Source organism: Phaenicophaeus curvirostris, chromosome 16, assembly GCF_032191515.1.
Source record: "Phaenicophaeus curvirostris isolate KB17595 chromosome 16, BPBGC_Pcur_1.0, whole genome shotgun sequence".
Lineage (NCBI taxonomy): Eukaryota > Metazoa > Chordata > Aves > Cuculiformes > Cuculidae > Phaenicophaeus > Phaenicophaeus curvirostris.
The window spans coordinates 4,364,287-4,391,038 of NC_091407.1; the positions used below are offsets into that span (position 1 = coordinate 4,364,287).

Here is a 26,752-nt window from a genome sequence, read left to right on the forward strand (position 1 = left end):
TGGTTTGCAGTCTGTCCTGTTAGAATCAAATGCTAAATGTGTCCAGTAAAACAGCAGCATTTTCCTGAACAGACTATGGGGTATTCACATTTTCACAAAAAATGCTCTTAAAGTTTTCAACTGGAACTCTACCTGTAGTTGCATCAATTCCTATTTCTCCTCCTTCAGGAAAATGGACCCTCTCTTGACCTTAATTCCTATCAAACTGTAAGCAAAACACTCACGATAATGGATTCATAATCTTTAAGACAGACAATGTGACAGTTGCTCCCTGTAATTGGATGCCCTCAACAGTTATTAAAACAAAACTTTTCCCAGATTCCTACGATGGCTTTTTTCCTACACCTACGAGCTTTCAAAGCTATGGAAAGTATCACTCCATGACAAAGTGAGAGGGGTATCTCCTTTTTTCAGAATGATGTAATAAGTACATTTTTAGAAATGCTCAACTTTTAAACTACAAAAGTTAAAGCTTTGTAACATGAGAGGTCTCATTTTGCTGTTTATATGCAGATAAGCCCCCTTGACATACTACAGCAGTAGAAACGGCTTTTCTTTTGACTGATTAAATATACAGACTAAGACCAAATACATTAGGGTTTAAAAAAAACCTTTCCATAGACAATCACAACCTCTTTCACAGTTTGAATTAATTTGGTAGACTTTAAAAGTATCTATGTCCAGATCTAATATAAACTATGGAATCGGATGGAAAATATACATGTGTAAAACATGTATTTTTTCAGTATGCCTCAGGCTAATTTTCAATATACTGTACAAACACTAATTGCTTTCTTTAGAGAGTTAATGTTTTAATCTTTCTTATGATCTCTAGCTCATTGAAAAAATACATTGGTTGACTTAAGTTAAAGAGAACATTTATGTTTGTGCAAATGATCTTCCTAAACAGCTTTGAAATTGAAGATACAGAGGAAATCAATCAAACAAATCAAGCAGCTTATGGAATTTTACATTTGGGCTTTTGGTTTTTAGCATGAGAGCCTCACGTTCAAAAGCTGCCTAAGATTCTCACTGGTCTTATCTCATGAATTACTTTTAGTCTCTATGTGAAAGTAATCTCACAGAAATCTGTTCCCCAAACATGGGTATTTGGGCAGCATAAGCAGGTGAACAGAAGACAACTGGTAGCGTGCAGGGCAGAGCACTCCCTGGGATGTCCTAGTAGAAAGAGAGGGGGCAGGGAAAGTAGTCAAATTGCTTCCAGAAACACAGTAAGAGAAAAAACATCATTGTTACAAATTGGATTCAGGAAGACAACACAATGCATCTGCTCAGGCTACTGGCCAGGACAAAACACGACGAAGCCGTCGAACTTATTAAACAATCTATGTGCAGAAAAGCACTGTGCTGAGAACCAACCACTTTACTCACTCAACTTGAGAAGAATTTTGGGTAGAAGTCTCGAGAAAGCAGCCAGAGAGACAGACAGACACGACTGCCGATAACCTTCCAGAAGATGAAAGCACTGCTGCCTGCCAAATGCAAGGACACCTAGACATCCCTTCATCTACTGCTTCAATTTTGTGCCGTTGACAGCCCAGCATACCTTGGATACACCTTCCAGCCTGGATATCTATCCAAGGTAAAGCAGATTGCCACTAAATTTAGATTTCTCCAGCATACAGCCCAGGCTTAGTATCAGGGGATTAATTTGAAAGGTTCCTCCACCTCTGTGGCCAGAGCGCAGCTTCCTCTTGCTCTCTTGTGATTTACTCAAGGACCCTTATGTCTTACTCTCTCAGGCTTCACTGAATCCCAAAAGGAGGGAGAGAGCGATGGATCTGGTCCATTACACCACATTCAAGGCTACACTGAAAAGATCTACTGAAAACATTAAGCCTACTACAATGCTCTACAAAAATCGTCACATTCTTCCTACTTTATTTATCTAGGTACTCTTCTGTATTGACAGACTCAATCATTCATCATCCTGTGGCTTATCTTTAAGAATCACCTATGTTCATCTACGTGCTCCTCAAGGAAGGGTGAATAGAAGTTAGAGCCCATGATTAAGCCCTGCAGGAATCAAGTTAAGAGCATTATTCCCCAAGCACTCTGTGTACAGCTCAAAAGGCACCATTTCTGCATTCACTGCCGCATCCGTAAATACGGATAACAGGTGCTTCCTCAATAAAGAAGAGGAACCATACTCTAAGAAGTTCCCTCAAAGATATTTAAAGCCTTGCTGACACACTGGACCCTCAGGTGATTAGCTGTAATATTTCACAATGCTACACACACAACAGCAGTGACTTTAAAATACCATGCACTTACGTTTAAGGCAGCTCACTGACTTTCCAAGGCCCAGATTTGGAAACTCGGAACGTTGTTTGCAGGTCAATTCAGCAGTGAGTGTAATGCCACATATGGCCCACGGCTGAGCACGGGAACCCAGCACCCCGGAGAGGCTCCCTGGAACCGCTGGCAGCAGCGTGGACGGAGCAGAAATCTGACATAAGCTCACTCTCGTGGGAGAAAAGCCATTTTATGGATGGAGGCTTTATATGGATATATAAAAAAATATATGGATATGGATGGAGGTTTTATATATGCCCTATAGAGCATATGGTGAAGCTGGAATAATAACTTCTTGTCCAGTTATAACACATACAGTTATTTAAAGGGAAATGTAAAAGTGTTTATTTTTATTGGGGGTATTCAGAATGTCTTCCATTTCTCTCAGGAGCATTTAAAACAAATTTACTTTTTAAAAGATTCTTAATGTCTGCTTTGTCAACCCCTGCGTGCCCAGAAAGCTGCCTTGCAGGACTCTTCAGTGCTCAGTGCAAGATAAGAGGAAATATTTAAAGTGCGTGCGACGCTGATTTTCCTCATCTGGAAAAAATATCCAAAGTTTAAATTCTAAATATATTTTCAAAGACTTGACCGAAATGACAATAGTTAAAATCTTATACACACTGATCTGTGGCAGGACTCAAGATAGAGACATAGAGAGAGTCACAGCCTCTAATTTGAACTGTGTTTTTCTTGTGTTATGGATGATTCTGTTTATCTCCCAACTACAATTCCTGGAGAAAGTTAATATGTTTATATAATATTCTCAAATCCAGTTTGAAAGCTAATTAAATTATGACTCAGATAAAAGTTTTCCTTATTTTCCTGGAAGAAAAGAAAAGACACTAATGGAGTTCTTTTGCCAGAAGAAAACTTTTTAAAATTGTCAACAGATTTTTAGAAACAGTGCCACATTTTTGGTTGAAAATCCTGGCACCATTTCTCAATCTGTGGTTTAAAACCAATTTTTAATATATTCTTACATCTGGTTCAGACGCAGCTTAATGACTAAAGACTTGTGAAAAGGCGAGGGGAGGAAGTTTTTTTATTGTTGTTCTTTTTTTTTTTTAATGCAGGAATCACACATGCAGGATAAAATAAATGTACTTTTTAGTGTCCCATTTTTGTCTGATGTCCAGTATAAGAACAGATTGTATCAGATTGATTCTGCACAGCCAACTACCCAGGTCACAGAATTTTCTTAGTAATTATTTATAAAGCAAAAGGAAAGGGCTTTTGTGCCTCAAAGCAAAGCTTTGATTAAATCTGCAAAAACAGTTTATCACAGCATATCTTTTATTATACGTACCTTTTATCACTTGCCATTATTTATAACATTCCATACTATGTTTGCATCCTGAAGCTTTAGCCAAGCTACAAATCCCCTTCCTTCCCACTACAGGCACTGTTCAAACACCACATGAGATGTGCTCTTGAAGAGCTTAGAGTATAAACAAGTGTGACAAATGCTAAAGGGGAAAGGAAAGTTGACCCAGATAATTGCAACAATGCCTCAAAATCATAGAGCAGGTTATCAGTAGAGCTCATATCTCTTATATACGAGACAGTAAAGTATCTTACTGTGATTCAACTTAGCAACTTTTCATGGACACCAACCTACCTGGAAATGCCAAGAGCATTGCTCTGGGAAAAAAAACCTTCACTATTTTTAGTTTAAATTCTTTTTCTATTACAGTCATTTAGTTTCTGGTATTAGCCTACCTGCAGCAAAATTGCATTTTGATCTGAAAATATATATATATCACTAATAATACGTTGAGAACTTTCTGTTGTTTTCAGTAATAACAAATAGGTCAGCAGTAGGCTTGAAAGCCTACTATATAATAATATTAAAATATTATTTAAACTAAATGTGCTTTTTATTTTACATACATTCATAAAAGGAAGACAAAGTGGGAGTTGAATTATGACAGAAGAAGACTGAAAAATAGAATTTGAGCCCTTCGCAGTCCATCTGTTCTGCTCCTGCAAGGAATATGCAACTAAGTGCTATCCCAATGCTGTGCTGAAGTCCCATCTCCTCTCCAGATGTTCATCTTTTCTTGCACCTAATTCTGGTCACACTGGTGCCCAAACCAGAAATAAGGGGAAGAGAAAATGAAAACAACTGTTATGCCTCCCTCCCATGAAGAACATCCTGGGGGGTACGAGAAGATAAAGAAGGCCCCTTAGTCACTATGAAAATCATGTAAGAAGCCAGCTGCAAGTCAACTTATTTTCAAAAGTTGGCAAGAATCCATTTATATAAACGCTTTCTGATGATCAGACGAGGGATATGCTACCAGACCCAGATAAAACAAATAAGATCACTTCTCTTATGCCTTACCATTTGACCACATGTCCAACTATGGCACGGAATACTCCTGCCAAGGTATGGATTCAAGCTGAGTTGCAACCAGTAGCTAATTTTCATTGCTTTTTTTTTAAATTTTAAACCAGCTTTTAAAACTTTTAAAGGTCTTCCAAGCATCTCAAAGAAGAAAAGAATAATAGAAGAGATTAAACAATTAAGAATAAATGCAAAAGTTAATTTCTGAAATTAACCATTGCATTTTAAAAGGATTTTAAGAGTATGTAGATTGAAATCAGGCTGAAATCACTGTTTTTGACTCTGTAATTCCATGTTGTTGGAAGAAGACTAGGTTCTAGGGTGGTTCTTAGCTAGAGCAAACAACCACTGGATTCTACTGCTCACCAGAATAAGCAATGCAAGTCCTTTCAAGCTAGATCTATGAGATTCAATTCTATTATTCAGTGTCACAAAACTGCACCAGCAGCACCAAGTCATGAGGATACAGCCAGTGGAGCATTAATGTAACCTAATCTTGCTCTGGGTGTCAATTCAAAAAAATTCTAGACTTTCAGCAGTGCTGGGCTATACCGACACTAGCCACTCGTAGAATATTTCAGTCTTAATGAAAGAATTATACAAGCTACAAAAAGTTCCTAGGAAAAGGCAAATATTTACTAACGTAATAAAAAAAGTCTGTATAATTTCAAGGCCTATCTCAAAGCTAGCAATGATAGAAGAATCCAACTTTCAGCTTTTAATAAGAAAACAGCAGAAATGTATGAAAGTGTCATGGTTGTCTGCATAGCAATGTTGAAAGAAAATGCTGGAAGAGACATTAACATCACATGAAAACTTATCAGTGAAAGCTGGGCCTCTGATCAGCAACACTGCTGAAAACTTGCTGCTTTTTCATAACCAGATGTTTTTAATTTCACGTCAGGTTGGGTGTTTCTGTACTGTTTCTATCTTCATAAAGACCTAATGGACTTCTACAGCCAACAGGATCACAAGTGCTCTTCCGCAGCTCCAAACTCCAGAGTAACATTTGTCTATAATATGAAAAAGCAATGCTCTCTCATTACGCTAATGAGATGTCCATGTGCCAAACGGCTGCCTGCACATCCTTCCTTCTTTTCTAGATCTCAGAATCCAGGACACCAAGCCCCAGTTGCAGGAAGCCTGACTTGCCTTCTTTTCTCCATACAAGATTCAAATCCTGCTCCTGCTGACTTCCCAACAGGGCTTCCCTGCACCTTGAGGAACAGGAGCTGCTTAAACCATGAAGCATGGTCTCAGTGACCTTAAGGGGCACAGGAGGTGCAACCTACCCTCTGCAATCCGGATGATGGCCAGGCTGGGTGCCAGCAGCATCTATGAAGAAGTATCTTCCATGTCCTCTCCTTGCTTGACAAGCAGAGTTACTGACACTGATGAACCGGCTCTTGGTCCCACCTGATGTTCTGTCCAGGGGCTCTGGCTGAAGCCTCCAGGAAAGGAAAAATCTCTCCCTCAAAGGGAAATTGAACCTTGAGCCTATGCTGTAGGACTGGCCCCTCAGCACTTCTACGGTGCAGGTCTGTTCTGGTGAGGATATTCTGTGGACAAATGGAAGATGTCCTGGATTGCCGAATTCTTCCCTAGCCCCTTTACTTACCGACTACTCTTAGGACAGTAATTAAAAACAGATAATTATCTATTTGGATGCCAACCCTAGATGCACTGTTATAGAAATTACATCTGCAGGCTTTGTTGTCATTAATGAAAACCAAGTATCTTTATTGCTGGCTAATTAGACGTAGCTCATCTGTGTTACAGGAAGCCCTGCACAGCCATCTTCAAATAACCCATCACCGAGACTGCTTTCACAGAGCATCTGAGAGGACACTGCATTTGGGGTTCTTCTGGACCAACAGCAAAAACATATACAGAAGCTTTCAAAGAAATGATCCATCAACCATCTTTGCCATTTTTTACATCCTAATTTGGACATCCCATGGCTGCATCCATCAGGAAGCACGGCAGAGGCAGAAGAGAGCGAGTTGCAGACCTCTGGCTATTTCAATCTCCTATGTTGTCACACTACAGTGCGATTTACTCTTGTTTTTACAAAAAAAAAAAAAGGACAAGCCAATGAAAACATCAAGATCAACCTAAAAGTGTACAGCAGTTGACAGCTCACTCTCTTTTTCTTGATTCAGCTGATCTCTCACTGCATAATAAAATCTGCCAGAGCACTACTGTATTCAGGACAGACTCAGATGCTCCTCTTCTAATACCCTGTGATGTGCATTGCGCTACTAAGATTTTAAGTAATCTATGCTTAGAGAACTAATCTGCCAATTACTCCTTCCTGCAGATGGCTCTCATTCCAATTCAATTTTATTCATATCAAACTAATTACTAATACCTTTTTGCGCATCATCATATTAATAAATGTGCGAAGCATGAGACGAGTTTTATTAAGGAGCCAGCTTTATTATTTAAAAAATATTGCTTGTTATTCTAACTCTGCCTGGAAAGCCGTGATGGCTCCCTGCAGCTAATTGATTAATAATCATTGCTAACTGTGTTTTAAATTTCAGTTTGGCTTTGGCTGACAAGACTAAAGGATTCCCTAGAGCTACAAAACTACTCTCCACCATTTTGAGTATTTGGGCATTGGAGGAAAGAGCTCTGCTCCGTACTCTTTGAAAAAACCCTCACAGCAAATAGCATCCTACACAAATAAAGCGAATAATCCCTGCAATCTGCTTTTACTTTAAAAACATCAGCAGTTACTTTGTTGTACTACCTATATGGTAAATGGGCAATTTAAATTATTCTGGTTTTATTTGACCTGATAAAAGTTTTCCTGGAGAAAAATGGAAAAAGTCAAAGTGACTGTGCAAAGTTTTGAGCCCTGACCACATCTGTGAGCAATGGAAGGTCAGCAATGTCTAGGTACTGTCAGGATACAGTCCTGAAGCAGACTGGCCTGTTATTAGACACTTCTGCTTATGAAACTCCCTAATATATCTTAAAAGGTTTCTAAAACTCATTTTCGATGAAATAATATATTAAAGCTGCTTAATTATTTAATTAGATGCAACCTCTTTTGTATAATACTATGGACAGATGGAAGCTGGACCTCAATGAGAAACATCTAATGACTACATTTAATAAACTGTTAAGAAAATTCATTTATACTGCATTTTATTTTACTGGAAATTAGAGTCATTAAGAAAGGATGCATTAAATTTTGTTAACTAGGTTTGGAAATAAAGATGTTATTTTACAGGAAGGAGAATTAGGCAAAGGAACCTTAACTATTTTTACCCCAATGCTTATGGACCTAGCACACGTAATCTACTTATGGACCTAGCACACGTAATCTAGTTTTCTGCATCTAAGGAATCTTTTTACAATACAACTGTTAATTACTGCTAATACAATTTATAGGTGTGAAAACAGATGTGAAAATTTATGACTAATCTTAAAAATCCTACTGAAAAAAATTCTAGATAAATAAAACCAAACTAAACTTTGAAAAAAAATCAGTTCGCCAAGAATGCATGGGAAGCCTTCTCAGGCACGTGAGAACTATTGATTTGAAGAGGCACCACTCTCATTTGATACAAGACCATACGCAAGAGAAAAATCTTACCTATGTGACTGAGAATGAAAGTGCTATCACGTCCACCTGGCTAACATGGGAGTTTTTGTTCCTACTTTTATCAGCAGCAATAACGTGGAATAAAGCTGCTCTGTACTGCAGCAGCGTTGCTGTGAACAACCACAACTTCAAGGAGACCTCAACCACGGAAACTGAAACCTCTCCCAGACTAGCTAGAAGGGTTTGGAATACCAATCCATAGATCACGTGCCCTCCCAGAGATTCGTATAGATACTAATGGCTTTTAGGAATGTCTTGAGACACCACTACAGAACAAAATCCGTGCAAGCTCCTCTTTCAAAACAAGGTATTGAGAAAAAACCTACAGGTCTGTTAAGACCAGTTGTTGGTACAGGGCCAAAAAAAACAGAGCCTGGGCTCAGATGAGAATAAAGTTATGTCTAGTTTCCCTCGTGTCACTTGCTTGAAAGGAGACCTTTGGATAGTACAAGGACTCTGGTGAGTCACAAACCTCACCATTGTTTAATTTAACCATTTGAAAAATAAGGTAATATGATAATTTCTCAAAAGCTGTCATAACAGGAGTGAATAAATTAGTGTCAAAATATTTTTCACTTATTTCGTGAAAATACAGTCATGATATGCTATCAGAAAAGGTATTATGGAAAAGCAAATTACCATTACTATGACAGGGAGAAGATACATAAAATATTTTTTAAAAAACAAAAATCCCTTTAAAGATGGGGATGCGTAGTCAATAACATACTTTTCAGCTGATCCTGTAAATGATAATGTCAGATGAAAGGATTTGTGAATTCATGTTAATGATGCTATTAAATACAGTATTTCCCTATGAGAATGTTTGAACCAAATGCCCAAGTAAATATTTTGACAGCTTTGTTTCACACTGAAAAAATGGTAGAAGCACAAAAAGACAGAAGGCTTCAAAGTAAATTACTCTGCAGCTTTTACTGAAATATGCTTTGAGATGTGTACTTGTGACCTTCCATAAAATTAATTCAAAGATTTAGAAAGACAAATTATTTGATTTGGAGCCTTAAAGCAGGATTAGAGTTTCCTAATCCATTTCTCCCTTTTTGTTAAATTTAGTGACCATTTATGGTTATGGAAATTACAAGAAGAAATCTCATTCCTCTGCCATAAACTAAATAGGATGATGAACAGATTTAGAAAGATGGAACAGCTACTGACTCTAACCAAGAAAAGATTAGCATGGACATGAGCTTCCCTTGCTTCCTCCTCATAAGTCATAATTAGCGCTAAGCAAAGTGGTAAGAATGCTACTCACAGAAAGGAGTTCATCCAGAAAAATATTAATAGCTAAACTGTAAGAGGTTTGGGTCAAAGTAGTCTTAGGCTGGCTGCTTTTCCAAAGCTCAGTTGAATGAGTTACATCATAAGCATTTATTAATTTAGCTGGAAAATCACGCAACCACTGATGTTTCTGAAACTTCCCACTTCTGAACGAGTTGAAAATATCACAGAAATATCTGTAACATCTGAGAACTTCCACATAACCAAGCCTAGAAGTCTTGGAACCCGACATTTCAGAATCTTCAAAGCAATCACCTGTTTTGTCTCTAGAAACTAGAGTTGCTTACCCAGCAAGCAAGAAGTGGTAAAATACATCTAAAACTATTTGTAAGTACTGACAGTCTTCACAACTTGATACACCATAATGGAGAGGACTTGCTAGACATGACAGAAATTATATATAAAAAAAAAGTAATTCTGTCCCTCTGGAGCATTTCCAGGGTAGTATTACAGATGCCCAGAATATATTACTACAGTTCACTCTCTTCCCAGAAATTCTTTGTAAAAACAGCTGAGATTGGCTCTGGTCTACTTAAAGTTGGTTTTTGTTCTTACTTTTGGTTGCTATTTTTAGAATTACATAGTAAACAATACTATTATTTGTCTGCATTAGCTTTAACTATCAAGTTTATCTTCAGTAACAGGTAAAGCAGCCTCAGTGCCCGCTCTGTTGCTGGAAGTGGTATAACTTATAAACCAGCCTTGTGCAGTGCCTGAGCTCGTTTGCCAAGAGCCATGACTTCTTAATTCAGGTTCATCTGGGTGTTAACCTGGTTATTCAGCTTCCAGACCTGAGTATTTGTACACAGCACTGAGCCATGCCAGCACCTTCCTATGTTCAGTGCTGGTGCAGGCATCTCTTTTATCATTTGCATTGCAAAGCTAGACTCACGTGGAAGAGCTGCACGCCAGAACTGTTGCCTTCCTTTTTTTATTTGTGAGCCTCCTTCAGGCAAAGCCTGGATCACTCAGCTTTGATTGCTGTAATATTTGTAGGTGGAAAAAGAGACAAGATATACGTAAGAAACCTGCATAAACTCAATAAATTAAAAGATGCTAACGCACTTCTTGCAGAGCAGTGGAATTGTTGTATTAAAACCATAAAAAGCAGCTAGCCCACCAAGAAGTTAATAAAGGTTTAAAAGCAGTTCCTGCTTTTAAAGCACAATACATCCTGTGGATGTCATGCAGCGGTTAGAAAAACACTGGCAGGGCTCCAACACAGTTCTGCGTATCACTTGCCACCAAGACACAGAAAAGTGAATCCAGAAGTCAACGAGCATATCAGAGGGACTGAAAATCATCAAGTCGGGCTGCCGTCAGACGTCTTGATCAAACAGGCAAAAGCTGCATGGTGCTATTACCCAGAGTGTAATGTGACATTCACAGAGTCCTAAATGTATAGTTTGAATAATCAGATGATAATGAGAACGCTAACATCTGGAAATGTATATCATAAATCCAGCTCTGAAATGGCAGGGGATCTGACTTGCTGTAGCCAGGCTGAAGTAGGATGAGAAGCGCTGTCCCTTTTACAGTCAGTAAAAAAAAATAGTTATAGCTGTAACTGGCATGTGTGGGTCAACACTGCCATTAACATAAAGCTGAATAATAGCTTGAGGGGAGGAAAAAAAAGAAAAGGTTTTTAGTGTGCAGCAAATTAAATGTGAAATTGCAGTGAGCTATGGCTCAAAGATGAATCCAACGTTGTTGCCCATAAACCAAGCCCAGAATGACAAGGAACAGGAAGGAACCATAAACTCTCGGTGCCTTCTGTGTGAAGTTGGAATGCAGCTCCAGTAAAACAGCATGTTTGCTTCCAAGTTTCACATTTGCAGAACGATCACAAACACAGAAGTTCAAAGAAGAGCAATAGAGCACATCAGTGCCTGGAAAGACCAGCAAAAGATGAAGGATTACGGATGTGCTGCTTCACCAAACCAGCAGTGAGACGAAGAAAACCGATAAAGCCGTATGAAGGATGTGAACACCTGGACAGGGAGAAGTTATTTACAAAATGTGGGGCAATGCAACGATTTAGAAAACCTTCCTCAATAACAGGTCCAACACAGCAGGACAATTTTTCTGCTTCATATATGTTAAGAGCAAACCTTGCCTTCTACAGGAGATAATCTGCTTGACCACATTACAGAATAGCCCTAAGCAGCACCAAATCTGTAAAGTGAATCTGTCCTCTCCATCTACCCCTCCCCCCCAAGAACAACTGCAGGCGTACTGGCAGCCTAAAAATAGGTAAGGTGTGGGCATTGCAACAGAGCACTTTGTAGAGGTTCTGAGTAATGCCGGGGCTGCTAGGGAACTGCAAACAAACCAACGTGACTTCATCAGATGCCATAGGGTACTGAAGTTACACAAGGGAGTGCAGGATAATGATAAGGTAACTCCACTTAATGATACGAGACTCCTTTTCTCTGCCATCAACAGAGACAGTGGCTTCCTTTAAAGTGAGGAAGCTCTGTGCAACTATCAGCATCGGCTCGCAAATGCTCGGTTTTACAGATGTGCTGATTGAGGTCAAGGACAGGAATCTCACCTAGAGGCAGGTCAGGCCCTGGTAGAAATGAAAAGTTAAGCAAGATATAAAGTCAGAGAAGTGCTAAACCAAATCCACTGATCTCTAGAGTATTAGGAAAACTGCAAGCCTTTGAAATCAGATAGTAGCAAGTGCCTGCCCAAGTTCACATAAAACATAGCCACAAAACAACGCCAAATGCAAATTTACCCTCTGACTCTCTGGATTCATGAGGCTTCTTATGGAACTAATGCATGTGACAAAATGACTGAAAGCATGTATAAACAGATTCATTACATCCATAGTTAATGCTTGCCCCAGAACCTTTAAAAAATACCCCTATGCATATTAAAGCAAAACTAGCCTCCATCACTATTCCACTAACATTTGAGGAAAAGCTTTGAAGACACCTTTAAGCCCCAAGCCATTGAAGGTCCCAAATGTGTTAGGATGAATGGTTTTGTGATTTCCTGAAGGGCCACCTTCATTTCACCTGTTTGGCAGCATTCTTCAACGTTGCTGCCTTCTTTACTGCCCAGGACAAGCTTCCACTGGTTCCTTCAAAAGTCAGAAACTTCCTAGATGCTAACACTGTATGAACACTAAGCTATCTATTAACGCCCTTCTCCAGGTGGCCTCTGCTCCAGAAGGAGTAAATATCAACTGATATACTTTATATATAAACCATATACAAACAAATAAACACATTAAAAAAATATACAGATGCTTACAGCAACACCCCTGGGCATTCTGTGTTCTTTGAAAGGAAGAACAATGTTTCAGCTTAACATCTCCCATGCTTGGCACTGTATGTAACAAAGTTTGACTGAGGACTGGGATCTGTTTCCATTCTGCAAACACAGCAGATAAACAACAGCCCTGGGTCATACACTGCTTTCAGCAGTATTGCCACTGCACTCAGCAAAAACCACCTTGTGTTCTGCAGAGTCAGATTATTTCCCCTTCAGTAGGAAATTCAGTGTCTCCATTTGTGTTTCTGTGCCTTTCCTTTGTGTTATTCTTATGAGCATCTTTTTCTCTTTAAAGAGGTCTCTGACATTGTCTGAATCTCATTTAAACTTAAATTAGGGATAAGGAAAGTAAGATTGATAATGAAAACTGAAAAGACAGTGTCTTGAGAGACATTCTGGTGACATATATTCCTAGTATGACATAAATTATTTTAGAAATAAAAGAAGTTTACTCAAGCAGCTTATGTTTTAAATTTTAACATGATAAATAATATTGCAAGGTTTAGGTAGTTCATGGCAATATCCAGATAATGGCATTATCTATTACTTCTACTTCAGATGATACCAGTCTTGTAATTCCACAGACTTTTAGTGACATCTTTCAGATCTCTGTCTATTCCTTTGATGGGTGGTACAGAAAACCATGTGTGCATATCCATAAAGAAATGAACATTCTAAGACAAGCACAAGAACAGAAATGTTTCTAGGACAGAGCGGCTTGCCAAGACAAACAAGTTCTGCTAACATTTTAACATGACAGAAGGTCAGTTAGGTTATAATTAAGTCTAATTACCATTCTCATGAATTGCAACATCTTTTCACTTGAAGGCACTTAATGCTTAGAAAAAGATAATTTTTTATTTTATAGTTTCCAAGAATCAAAGCAATGAGACATTCTAATCTTGACTTAAACCTGAATCAACACTTGCTATCATAAAGAAAAAAAGCTCTGTCATCATTAAAAGGAAGAGATTTGTGCAGTTTGTTCAACCACTAATACGTCCTCACTCCTGCTCTTCCCTACTCCTCTGCAGTAATTTTACAGGGTTTTTTCTCTTATGTTCAGTAACATCCAGGTTTCTTCTTCATTATTGCATATTTTCTTTTTTCCTTCTCCTAGTTTTATAACCTTCTGCTTCTTTTTTTTTTTTTTTTTGCTTTAACAGCCTATTTTTAATCCTCTATGTGTTTTCAGGTCTTCCTCTCTCCCTCCCCAGCAAGCCTTAAGAATCCAACAGTAGCAGACTTTCTCCTGTTTCTCCAGGCATATTGTGATTAGACAGAACTATGTTGGGAAACGTAGTGAAGAATCCTAGTGAAGAATCCCACAAACCAGAAAAAATTATTCTGCACCCTAGGGGAAATACTAACTTTTAAAATACGTATGACCTACAAAATAAAGTTTAATTTTCCCTTGCATGTCAAAAGCCTAGATGTGTAACAAAAAAAGAAATCTTTTATTAAGTGCTTTTTAAAATTATCAAATTTTCACTAGAAAAAAAATCAGTGTTTTCCTGTCATAGGCAAAGGACTCGTATGGCGTGCTCTCATACTGCGAACAGTCTCTGAATAAATAAAAATGACAGCTTTAGTTATCACATGGTACTTCAAGTTCCACTCGTCCTACAGGAGATTCCAATTAGAGAATTAAGATGCCACTTCACTTAGCAAACTCTATGTCATGCGAGGCTTTTATTGTAGGTGGGGCAAAACATAAATCTACCCTTTTGTTTACTTCCAATTATATTAATCTCACATCTATAAGATTATCTTATCCTCCCACATATTCATGCCTGTAGCCCAACAAAAATACTTAGACTGAAATCCTTGATCCACTGAAGTTGCTGGAGTTTTACAATGAACTTGAAGAGCTTGGTTTCCCTTCCACAGCTAATATATTACTTTTGCGATGACTTTAAATAAATGTCTTCCTTTTTCCAGTCTTGGTCGGTTGAAAAAAAATTCTGAGGTGTAAAAGGATTAAGCTGTTCTTCTGTAAATTATAACAGCGTAAGACAGTCCTGGGACATTTGGGCCTTAAGAGCTGCCTACGGTTGTGTTTGCTTGGCAGTTCAGCTCTTATGGCTATTCCTGTTAAATCTACAAAATCCAAATTGGCTGTTACTGAAATATCCCTCACAACCTATTGCCATACATATAGACCTTGGACTCTGTGTATTACAAGGCTAAACAACATCGAGGTTTACTATTTCAAGCTAATTTGGTACAGGTTAAGCAAAACTCTAGAGTCAAGTTAGTTCAAATACAGTTTCATATTCTCTCACCCAACGAGGCAAAAATCCATTCAGATGACAGTGGAATATCAACCAAAAACCCACAGCTTGTTCCTTTGGTTTCTAAATCTGAAATCCATTATCTAGAGATCCACCGCTTACTAGCACACATACCAGAGTACAGTCTGAGCAGATGGTTCAAAGCTAACTGTCAATCCCTTTGCAGTTCAAAACAGCAGGGAACTATTCCAGCTGTTTTCCAGATCAAGAATATTATTGTCATTTTGCTATCGCTGCATGCTGAGGGTTATGTAACAAAAATGCACATCCCTCTGCCTGGAATGCAATTAATTTCCTCCCTCTCCATTGAGAGCAGTAAGTAACAACTCAGACAGTCTGGATGCTTCAGTTTTCAGCATGGACAGACCGGCAACCCTGGAATTATTCCACCGGTAACCCACTATTTGTTCACGCCAGTCTTCTGGAGGTCTTACAGGCAGGGTATATTTTGCAGTTTTGAAAAAAATACTCACCGTAGTCCTGCTGATACATGACCTCTTACTGTCTGTAGGGTCTGCTTTGCTCTAGTTTTTTAGTTTAACCATAGGCTTTGCTTCATGTTGGAATTTTAAGTATTCTAAATAAGTGCACTAACTAGATGAAGTAATTGCTTCCCATCTGAAATCAGGCACTGTACTTACTGTATACTTAGGTATGCGAAAATAAGGCATTGTACGCTATAAACTTTAAATTAGTGGCATAATCCCATCTTAATTTACAAATATCCACAAACCATGCAGGTGATTAAATTCAGACTCCATAATGCTTAACCACTTCATGCACTTTGCTTAGAGCAGTGCAGTCAAGAAACAAACCTAATTTCCTCAACGCAATCTTTTCTACAATGTGCCTTTCATCTCCCTAAGTGCAGCTAACCCAATGATATTTGTATATCAATTATAAGATCTTCAGGATGGGAGCTGTCTTTCTATAAAATGTTTGCACCATTCTTACTATCTCTCAGTTGTTCCTGTGATATAAATACCATGGGGCGATCAACGGTATGCAAGGGTGTCAACCAAGATGAAACATTAACTCAGAACTTAACCACAGCAATTTCCTTTAATGTGTTATTACTTGGTTCAGCTTGCTGTGGATTTCTGGCACAGTTTACAGCTTACTTCTGTAGGGATTACCTGCAGTGGTTTTACTATTCTTACCTGGTTAAATAGGCCAGAGCCAGCTCAGATCCTGACTGCTTCTTGGGCTCCACCTTTTTAATAGAGATTCCAGCTTCCCTCATCAGCTGTCTCTCCTTCTTCTTACGCTCTTTTTTTAATTTTCTTTCCAGTTTCCTCCTTTCCTCTGAGCTAAGTTCTTCCTCTTCTTTTGCTGCCTGAAATAACATTTAAATCAAGTGTTTATATTTCTGTAGGGAAGTGGACACAACATGCATGAATGCAATTGAAGGGCACGGGAAACAGTTAAAATGAGACGCTTCCAGCTTCATAATTTTACTGTTCACTCTACTACCATCACTTCTCTGCTCAATTCACAGATCTGTAAGTACTGCATTTGCAGAAATCTCTAGAACTGCCCTCCACAGATGTTTATACTGTTCTTTTTGTTGGCATTCAGGCAAAGGATGGTTGAACAAGGCAATACCTGAACACAATCTTATCTGCCAAAAAGACCTGCTGAGAACTAAACAGTTGTTCAACAGCAATTCACGTATCATCTAAGTTTACTCTGATTCATCTTTTCAACTTTCTGTTTTCAAAGACCAAGAAAGGGCAAGAAAGCAGAATTTAGAATAATGCATTCTTTGTTTAAACTATTCTTTAGCTACTTCTATGCAAAAGCCAGCATTCACGTGGAAGCACGTGTAAAAAAGCAGCATAAGTTGCATTTGTAGAGAAGACATTTTATATCTCATGCTGAGAATAAAACAATATTTACGGTGAAGTTGGGTACGTAATTGCTATTCAGGAAACAACGATTTCATTTGAAAAGCCACCCTGGTACTTACTAAAATAACAATCCAGCCACACAAAGCCCAGGAAAACACTGAGGGTGGTCATTTATAAAGTGTTTGTAAAAGATTACTACAGCAGCTGTCCAACAGACGACATGCTATAGTTAATCTTCTTTTAAAAATAATGTAATGAATTTGTTTACTTTTCTGTGAGCCATGAAGCTTTCAAATAAAGTGACTGTGGCACATCATTAGAGCTGGTCTGATAAAGAGGCCTCTGCTTTTTCATACTTACAGTAAATGCATATCTCTGTACCTTCCCTTCCCCCCACATTCCTCGCATTATCAAAAAGCTTTTTATCCCTCTCCCCAACCGCTCCATTAAAAACAAAACAAGTTGCTCCCTCCCTGTAGGTCCCAACGTAAATACCGAGCCCTAACAACATTTGTTTCCAGCACCGCAATTGATGCACCGTGAGCCTTCTGAAACAAGAGCATTGTTCTCCCTGCAGTGCTGGCACCGTCCCGGGCGTCGAAGAGCCAGGATTTACAGCTGGAGGTACCTTCTTCTAGCACACAACACCATCCAAGGAGAATCAGACTCATCAGGCTTCTGTCTGGGTCTCCCAGCACACGTCCTGCAACAGCACTCACAAATTTACAGCTGAAACTACTTTTCTAGTTGCAGCTATACTTTTACCCATCCATGTCAACCTGATTAATCTAGTAGCACATACCACAGTCTGCCCTTGACTGTTTTTTAATTTGAAAGCCTCATGTTTTATGTTGCATCATAAAATACCTACATTTGGTGGTATATTCTCCACGGAAGCTGAAGGGAGCTTTAATCATAGAATCATAGAATAACCAGGTTGGAAGAGACCCACCGGATCATCGAGTCCAACCATTCCTATCAAACACTAAACCTAATGCAATTTTAAAAAACCCAACATAAACAAACCCTATCTTCCTTAAAACCTGGGGCTTGAAAGAAAACAAACCCCAACGTTCCACTGGAATTTAAAACCTAGCTGTATTTATTTGAAGTTGGACGATCTCTGTTATGTTACTCTACTGATGCATCTCTCCTTTCTTTAAATCAACAGCCTCATTTTTTAATTCTGCTTTCCCTGTGCCATTAGTGTGACTGTCTTTCTGAAAGATGCCTCCAAAGTTTGTGAGCCATTCAGACTAAGAATTTTGCTATGCCATTATTTAAATTGAAAAAACCTAGCAAACAGGACTGCATTGTTTTGAGGTCATAAATATTCCATGTTGCCTCCTTCTATATTTATAAAGTGACATCACAATTTGTAGTGCTACAATTTAGGCTTAACTACAACATTGTGAAATCCATATTTGAGCATGCGAGACACTTGTTTATTGATGTGATAAATTTAAACCACATGCATACAGAAAAACACAACACTTGCTTATTTGCAAAGCCTGCTGAGAGCTACCACACCACCTTGGATCACGGGCTCATTAGATCTCAATCTAAACAAGGTCAGGCTAGGTCAGTACACTTGAATGAATGACATTCAGAGGAGAGCTGGGGGGTTTTCATGATTAAGGAGGTGGGAGTCTTCCACTTGGATACTTTCCAGAAGGCCTGAAAAGGCGCTAAAAAGGATATTGCCACTGGATGCCATATTTTGAATGTCAGACATACCCCCAAATCTTTAGCACGCTTATAAAAACCCACGTAATCTTGCAAGGCTATAGAAGATGCGAGCTCAGACATCGTCAAGTTAAATTCCCAGAGTTCCTTTCACACCACGTCCCTCTGCCAGTCCCTAAATAGTCTAAGACATCTCATTCTAAATATCTGGAGCCTTCAGCAGTGACAGTTTTAGGTACCAGTCCAAGTTTTCTACTATTCTTTGTATTCTGGAAGTACAGCACAAAACGTTTCGTAAGTGTTCTTTAGAAATTAGTTTATCCATCATAAAAGGGGAGTCATCTCAAACTGAAGCATTTAACAGCATAAAGCAAGCCTGCTAAGCAATTAGGAACTGAGAAAAATAACAACAAATTAAACTGGAAAAGGCAGAAAGAGGTATTCAGGGCAGGATTTCTTGAAGATACCTGATCCTTTTTTTCTGCAGCAAGAGTGGCAAAACCAAACTAGTGTAGGTTTTCAGAGACTGCATCTGCATAAAAGCTGATACTGCCAGGGGACGATGGGCTGTGATAGCTGGGAAACCAGTACCAAGATGGTATTAACAACACACTAGTTGTACTGTGTTGCAGCAGAGCAGTAAGTACATTCTTTAATCTGTTTCAAGATTTTTAGTCCCTACATTTGCATCCCCAGTTGTCTGCTACTGGCACAGAATAAGGTCACTTATTACAAATTTGCCTTTGGGACTCACCTGTGTAGGTTTGAACTTTCCACCTGTTCAGGGATTCGGCTTTGCTGCCAAACCTATAGCAGTAACCACAGTCATAGAATCATAGAATCATATCATAGAATAATCAGGTTGGAAGAGACCCACCGGATCATCGAGTCCAACCGTTCCTATCAAGCCACAACACCAAATTTACTCTTTATTAATATCACTGAATCAATTTCTATCCTTTTCCATCAACACAGCAACACACGTGTGCACATCGGTAAAGCAAGCAACGTCAAAAATTCAGAGGAATCTCTTATAACTTGACTAACAGTGACAAACGTATAAAGAGGGCATCAAAATTTTGAACTCCAAAGAGAAAGATGAGGAAATGGGTGACATGGTTTGTTTCACCTTGTATCACCTTGTTTATTCATTAAGTTCATGTTTTTTCATAATATAGAGAAATGTCGAAAGGGGCTTTGTACACTGACCAAGGACTGATGAGGAGCTACCCAAACATGCCTCATGCGTGATATCAGCATGCTAAACGTTCTGTTCCTTTCTCACACAATACATATCAACCCAGATAAATAACTGGCCATCTGCCAGTATAAAAACAAAACGCAGAATCTTTAAGCACAGTTCAAAACCAACAAAGAAGAAAGGCTGGCAAACCCTCAGATGCAAGGTTCATAAAAGAAAGATTGACAAATGATTTACTATCTGAGGCTTGCCAAAGAACTGTGCTGCAACTACAGCTACAGAATTTGCATAAAATAGTTCATGGTCATATTGAATTTAAATAACTATTTTCTGTCATGTAGTGCACTATGAAAAGAAGTAGCATGACCAAAGAGGGCATGTGAAATTTCATTACCATGCAGAAAGCAAGTTTTAAATCAACAGTAACATTCGTAGCAGTATACCTCCTTGCATCATGTCTGCAGCACTTACAGAAGTAATGGGGGGAGGTTTATTTAAATATTGTTCACAGAAAAAACCCTAAATCTTTTAATAAAAGATACATGTTTAAAAATCTCAACTCCTCTCATCAAAAACACTGAGAATAACATCCAATAAGTTGATTTGGAATGGTTTCTGTAGATGCAACCAGGGCAGAAAAGCCTCAAACAAGTTCTGAAGGAAGCCAGATTTAAATAAGAACAAGCTTTTCATCTCTCTGATCCAGGAAAGGATTCTTTTTGTGTTCGTGTAAATGTATTTTTTTTAAAAAGGCGTCCTTGTGTACACAGCTATATCTCACAAGCAAAGCGATCAAGTGGCACCCTAAATTTGTTGCCCTAGTTTAAAATAGATGCACCCTTATTAGCTTGAAACCTGACTTAATTTACAATTATGGAATCTTTACATGTTTAAGATTTATAATCAGTTCTGGAAAGCACATAAAATGTCATCATTAGGAACTGCTGAATAAGAAGTAATTAAACAATTTACTAAATTAAATGAAAGCATTTATAGGCACACAGAACAATATGATTCACAGAACCTAGTCTGCTGAATTCTGCATTATAGACTGTTTGCATCTATAAAATACATACTCTAGCAGATCAAGTTCTAAAGGCATAAACTCATACCATATTTTATTTCTCATTTTTCTCCACCAGTATCACGGTCCTGAATACAACAGAAATATTTAAGACACCACCACGTCTGCAGGCTTGGGGAATGTCGTTTTGCTTCACTTGCAACTCCAGCGCTGCCAGGAATTTTCACATATTTGTCAAAGGATTTTGCTTACTCTCTTACCCTTAATTAAACCATGCTAACCAATCAGAAGAAGAAGGAATTAAAAAAAGAAAAAAGAAGGAAACCCCTTGGAAATCATTTGTATCCACATCCCTGTGGCTTATCCCTTTTAACTCCTCCCTAAAAACACACCAAGGAATTTTAATAGAAGGAGCACGAGGCTGTCGCAGCACTCGGCGCTTTCATCGCCACCGAAGTCGTCCCCTTTAGGGATGGCTGGCAATTTCTCCCAAAGTTTAAAAAGGGTTTGGGCTGCGAGAGGAGACAGAAGCAGAGCGTAGGCTGTTTTGAAATCCTTGCTGGAGAATTAAAAAAAAATATATAAAAAAAATAAAAAACAAGCCAACCCCAAACCACGAGCTCGATCTCCTCCAATGAAAGAGGTACCACAGGGTGTAGGCAGGTTGCCAGGCGAGCTCGGCAGCGTGACCACACTGCATTGAGTTTCTTTAATGAAAGCCAGGAAAGAACACATTACACAGTGTTTCTTCTGAGAGCCAGCTAGCCTCCAGTGATTGAAATCAATAAAAACAGTCGGCAAGGGGCCCAGTGGGGGAAGAGAGAAATCTCCACTACAGCATTCAGTTTGCTTTCCACTTTCTCCCTCCCCCACTAAAGTTAAACTCCGAAGATCACCAAGACGAGCTACTTCGCTTCCAGCCCCGGGAAGACGCTGGTGGGGATTTAAAGGAAGCGAGCGCTTTCCTTCACCTCCTTTTGCCTTCGTTCTCCCCCCCAGCATGAAGGAAATGGAAGGCTTGTTTGGAATCTGAATCCTGCCTGGACAAACTTCATCGGACAAGTGCATCGTTCTGCGTTCCAGGAAAGGGATGGATTTTACGGTCAGAGAACGCTAAAAAGGTGAGCGGGGAAAGAAAAAGCAGGAATCTGATTCACCCAGAGCTCACGTCCAGGCTAGGATGTCCGTCACGGCAGAGGGGACCTCCGGGGCTGCAGGAAGGACCGTGAGCAAGTGCCTGAGATCGGCACGATCCGCATCGTAAAGCAGCTGGAACATTAGGGAACACGTGACCAACACGCCGACGACCCAGGTAAGCAGAACCCACTTCTAGCAATTCTCTGCACCGCGCCTGAAACCTCCTCGCCGCAGCCCCCTGAACTGCCCCGCGTCCCCCCTCGTTAACCTCGGGTGAGTTAGCACTAAGCTTGTCCTGCCTGTAAATGGTGTTGGGTCACTAATCCTCACTAAACTATAAAATCCATACAAAAGCCCTTTGTTTACCATTTTTTTTGCGCTGAATTTGCTGGTTGACAAGGTAGGACGGGGCTATTGCATAACCCTGGCCCCTCCAGAAGGAGCTCGGGAGTAAGAAAACACGACTGACCCCGCACGCTGGAGCTGACTCTGATCTGAGAGAGTGCCAGTAATGAATTTCTAATATGGTCCATATTTATCTATTGTATTTATGTATTTTAATCACCATAGCAGCCACATACAGTACATACTTGCACCGAGTTCCATGTGCTGCTCTGTACCATGAATTCCAGCAATGTGCATGCGAGGAGGGGGGGGCCGGACACGATTGTTTTGTTGAAAAGAACTTTGCAATTACTTGTTAAAGGGGATTTCTGGCACAGGTTTACCCAGCACATCTAAGTCCTGCCATTACCCTAACATATGCAGTTATTATACAGATACCCCTATGAAAATGGGAAAGACAGACCCTAGCTTTAGATCACAATGTCCTTCTCAGGTTTTTTAGCCAATTTCAGATGATTTATCTACATTTCAGTGAGACACCAAGGGTGACATCAAAGCCTGCCTTTTGCAAGGCAAGCAAAACCAATGATAGCTTCATCTCTATTCCAGCACCGGCAGGAATTCACTGGGACAGACAATAAATAGGTGCCTACAGAGCAAAAGCAACCACGCTTGCCCCCTCTGTGCCCCATCTTTAGATGTTGACAGCAACACACACGCTCCCTGCCAGAGCGAACTAGGGAAGGATTGGATGCCTCCGCTTTCACTTAGGACCCCCCAAGGGGATGTGTCAGCATCTCATTATCCCAGACCTGCAGGGTACAAACACAGTCTGGATGACTCCAAGGGCAGAGAGAAGAGGCTGCCTAGCATCTGCTCCAGCTCAGCACCACCAGACTGAATGCAAGAATTCAGTACAGCAAGTGCATACTTATTTCTGCAGGTGCAAATGTTGCTCTTTCTTTGGCAAATGCACCCTATTAAGCGTGATTTTATTATTTTTCTCATCACATGGAAGTGGAAATAGCCCATACACTTAAAGAGAGAACACACTGGAGAACACCCCCGTGACTAAAAGTAAGGGACTATTACTTCTGGGTATATTTAAGCATTTTTAAAGCATGAACTGTTCTGATCAAGCTAGGAAAATAACTCAGCCTATATTTAAATAGTAATAAGTGTTTCCACCAGTTCTGTCCATCCAGTTTTGGACTCTTCGTACAGAACAGATGCAAAATGATAGCTGAAGATTAAAGAACAATAATTTACAATAAAAACAAGCAGAGTTGTGATTCATAATCAAAGATGGCTCTGTCTGAGGTTTTTGGGCATATCCACAGACCCAAGATTCACCTCATTTTCCAGTTTTCAAAATCTGTTCCATGTTTTGCCTCCCCCCTGCACAGATCCTTTGCAGAAATGACAGCACCTTCACAGCTCAGGAATCACAGCAATCACGCCCACACCAACCGACAAGCCTGTTTTGCACCGCTCTTGGAGCTAAATTTATCCTTAATGCAGAAGAACTCAGTGAAGTCTTTACTTAAAACTTCAAACAAGGAAAGTTTAGGTGAGACTTAGGCAATGCATTTGTACCCACATTCTCAAGCTCAAATGATCTTTCTCCTCATTATTCTCAGAAAATATAAATATCATCTCTAAAGCAGGATATTTTTGTTCATAGTGATGTATTTTTCAGAAGCTAAGTGGTACAAGTTTCCAAAAATTTACTGTTAATGGAATGTGTTCTTTTTTTCTGTATTGTGTGTTAGAAAATAAATGATGTGTTTTCTTATTCAGAAAACATTTTGACCAACTACAGATTTTCTAGCAGTCACGCCGCAAGGCCAGGCTTGTCAAAGCTTTTCAGTCATGCCAATGTCATTAAAGCAGATTCCCTGAACAGTGACCCAGTCCTTCCGACTCTTCCTTTAGAGTATGGAGATCTGGAAGAATCCCATGTTGCTTTGCTGAGCTGGATACAACAAAATAGAACCAATGGGAATCTATTTCTCACATTTCTACGAGCCTTTATAATCTGGTATCATCAGCAGTAATTTATACACAACAGCGAATCACATCTTCACCACAGTCACGAGCTCCCATTAGTTCATGCCAAGTGTCCTTAGAGCAATGTCTTGGCAAAAGGCTTTTTAAAAACAGTTTATAAGGTTTTGTAACAGTCAGCAAAGCAGACAAAACGCTTTTCAAGGTGGAAGGACAAACATTTTGTTTTACTCTCACCTGTCTAAATCTTTATAATGGGAAAGATCTGTGATTCTACAAAATAAGTTGAATGGCTATTCAAAAAATGTAGAAATTCAACAATAGAAGGGCCAATATCAGGGTCTGCTGAACACCTGGATAGGCCATCTGGGGCGAAACATAACACTGGTGTCTGCACTGGTGGAAAAAGAGCGCTGCCACCCCTTTCAAATAAACATGATCTGACACTTCCTGAATACTGTAAAGCTTCAAGGCATCTCCTTTCTTATTTACATCAGTGGTTCATGTTCACAGTACTGAATTCATTCAGCTGAGTGTATTTAGTTTGCTCAGTCTCAAACTGGCAGCTTTTCTGTAACGTGCCCATTCTGACTCAAAACCAGAATGTAATTAAACAAACAATTGGAGAAGGTACATTTTTGCCCATCTATGGGAAAGATTAGTGAAGCAGAAGACTAAATTGTAAATGCAAAATAATGGGTTATCAAACCCTGGGAAAGGCAGCTGTCCTCGTGATTCAAACAAAAATCCTTACATTTTACTGAAGACGAAAATTTTTCTTAAAAAAATCCCCATCGAAGCCCCTAGAAACCTCACACCTCTTTACCAACGAGGTGTCATTAGCTTCAGCTCCAGAGTCCAACAGGATGTGTAGCTAGAAGGACTTAATGTCCTCGTACATATCCTCTACTTTCAAACTCTCTTACGTTCTCCATTCAATTAGAAGAATAGTACCTCAACAAATTCCTATTAATTAATTTCTCATTTAACAAAATGACTGTCACTGTACTTATCTCTGCTGAGATAGTTCTTTAAAAAATAGTTAACTATTCCAGAATGTATTTCATACACCCAGCGTTCACCTGCACGGGCCCATGTTTGCAGGATCGTGCAATTTTCAATTTGTGATGAAGACCCAAAAGGAGACACTCAAGAAAATAGAGTAGGCAGACACATTTTAGTGTTCATCTCATAATTCAACAGCCCCAAAATAGACACTCACAGCAACATCCACAACATAAGCAGCCCCTTAACTGTCCTGCATATTCATACCACAGCAACTGAGAATAAGGATGTCAATAGCTTCTACTCATGTCTTGCCATTTGATTATATTTACAGTAACAATAATGGTTGAGGAGATAAAGAACTGTGCCCTAAGTTTGGTTATGAAAAGAGAGACATCTTAACACAAAATAAGGAATGGATGTGATGGATATTAGAGATTTTTGCGTTTGACTATGTCCTGGGATAACCAGAGAAGGGTGACAAACTGTGACAATTACTTCCTGTGAAACGATTATTCTTGTAAATATATATGATTTCCATTAGACCTTTGAACACATGTATGCCAAATCTGAATCTTTTTAAAGAAACAAGTAGTATAAAGCCTTACTAGTATCTCATGCATAGTTCAGTTTCCACTAAACAATCTGGTTTTAGAAGTTCTGCTAGAGGAGAAAGGTCAAGGAATACTGATTCCAATCACAGTCACGAATCACACAATCTAGCTTTCCTCCAGGTCTGCTTGCTGCTCTCCTAGTCACAGTGATCAAGTGCAAGTACTGCTGTCTCATTAAGCAGAACTGGTAGGAAGACGTAAATTGAATATATTATTTGTCAGTTTGAAATGGTCTCCTGGAAGCCCTTAAAAAAATCCCATCTGTAATTTCAGCGTTTTGAAAGTCTTCAAAACTAAAGTGTAATCCATTCCCAAATTCTATTTATTTAGGAACGCTTTACATGCTTTCTGTTCTTGTGAGCTCCCTGATAACTATATGTCTACAATACTCACTCTTAAGCTCTCCAAATTTATCACAGTCCTGGAACACTGAAGTGACATCTGTTTTTTATAGCGTCAGGTGTGCCCTCATTACGCTTTTGTGAGGCAGAGCAGAAAATTGAAAAACAATTGTGATTTAAGACCCTAAATTAAAACCTGTTGACTATTTAGTAAAAAAGCTCCATAAAATCTCTTTGCATTTCAATAGACCACACTGAAGAATATCATTGTAAAAGCAGCACAAAACAAGGTGTTGGTGGTGTTTGCGGTGTTTGCTTCTTATGGAATTAAGTCATCTAGCAAGTTATCCTAAAATAAAAGTGTATTAATCCACATTTCAATAAT

The 26,752-nt window shown here is 39.2% G+C and overlaps 2 protein-coding genes across 8 annotated transcripts in view; one reads left to right on the forward strand and one right to left on the reverse strand.

Moving 5' to 3' along the window:
• Nucleotides 1–26,752, reverse strand: part of C16H7orf50 (chromosome 16 C7orf50 homolog) — a 118,918-nt gene that overhangs the window by 7,490 nt on the left and 84,676 nt on the right. For 5 of the 7 annotated variants that reach the window (XM_069870475.1, XM_069870476.1, XM_069870477.1 and 2 more), the window contains one exon: nucleotides 16,318–16,493. The exons of 1 other annotated variant lie outside the window; for it this stretch is intronic. In XM_069870475.1, the coding sequence (XP_069726576.1) occupies nucleotides 16,318–16,493 (176 nt within the window). Of the gene's footprint in view, nucleotides 1–16,317; nucleotides 16,494–21,006; nucleotides 21,028–26,752 lie in introns of those variants that run through there. One more of the 7 variants, XM_069870479.1, reaches the window with a different exon arrangement.
• GPR146 (G protein-coupled receptor 146) overlaps nucleotides 21,600–26,752 on the forward strand; it is a 46,491-nt gene continuing 41,338 nt past the window's right edge. Inside the window, exon 1 of the mRNA XM_069870466.1 lies at nucleotides 21,600–22,230. The gene's annotated coding sequence lies outside the window, so the exon portion shown is untranslated. The remainder of the gene's footprint in view (nucleotides 22,231–26,752) is intronic.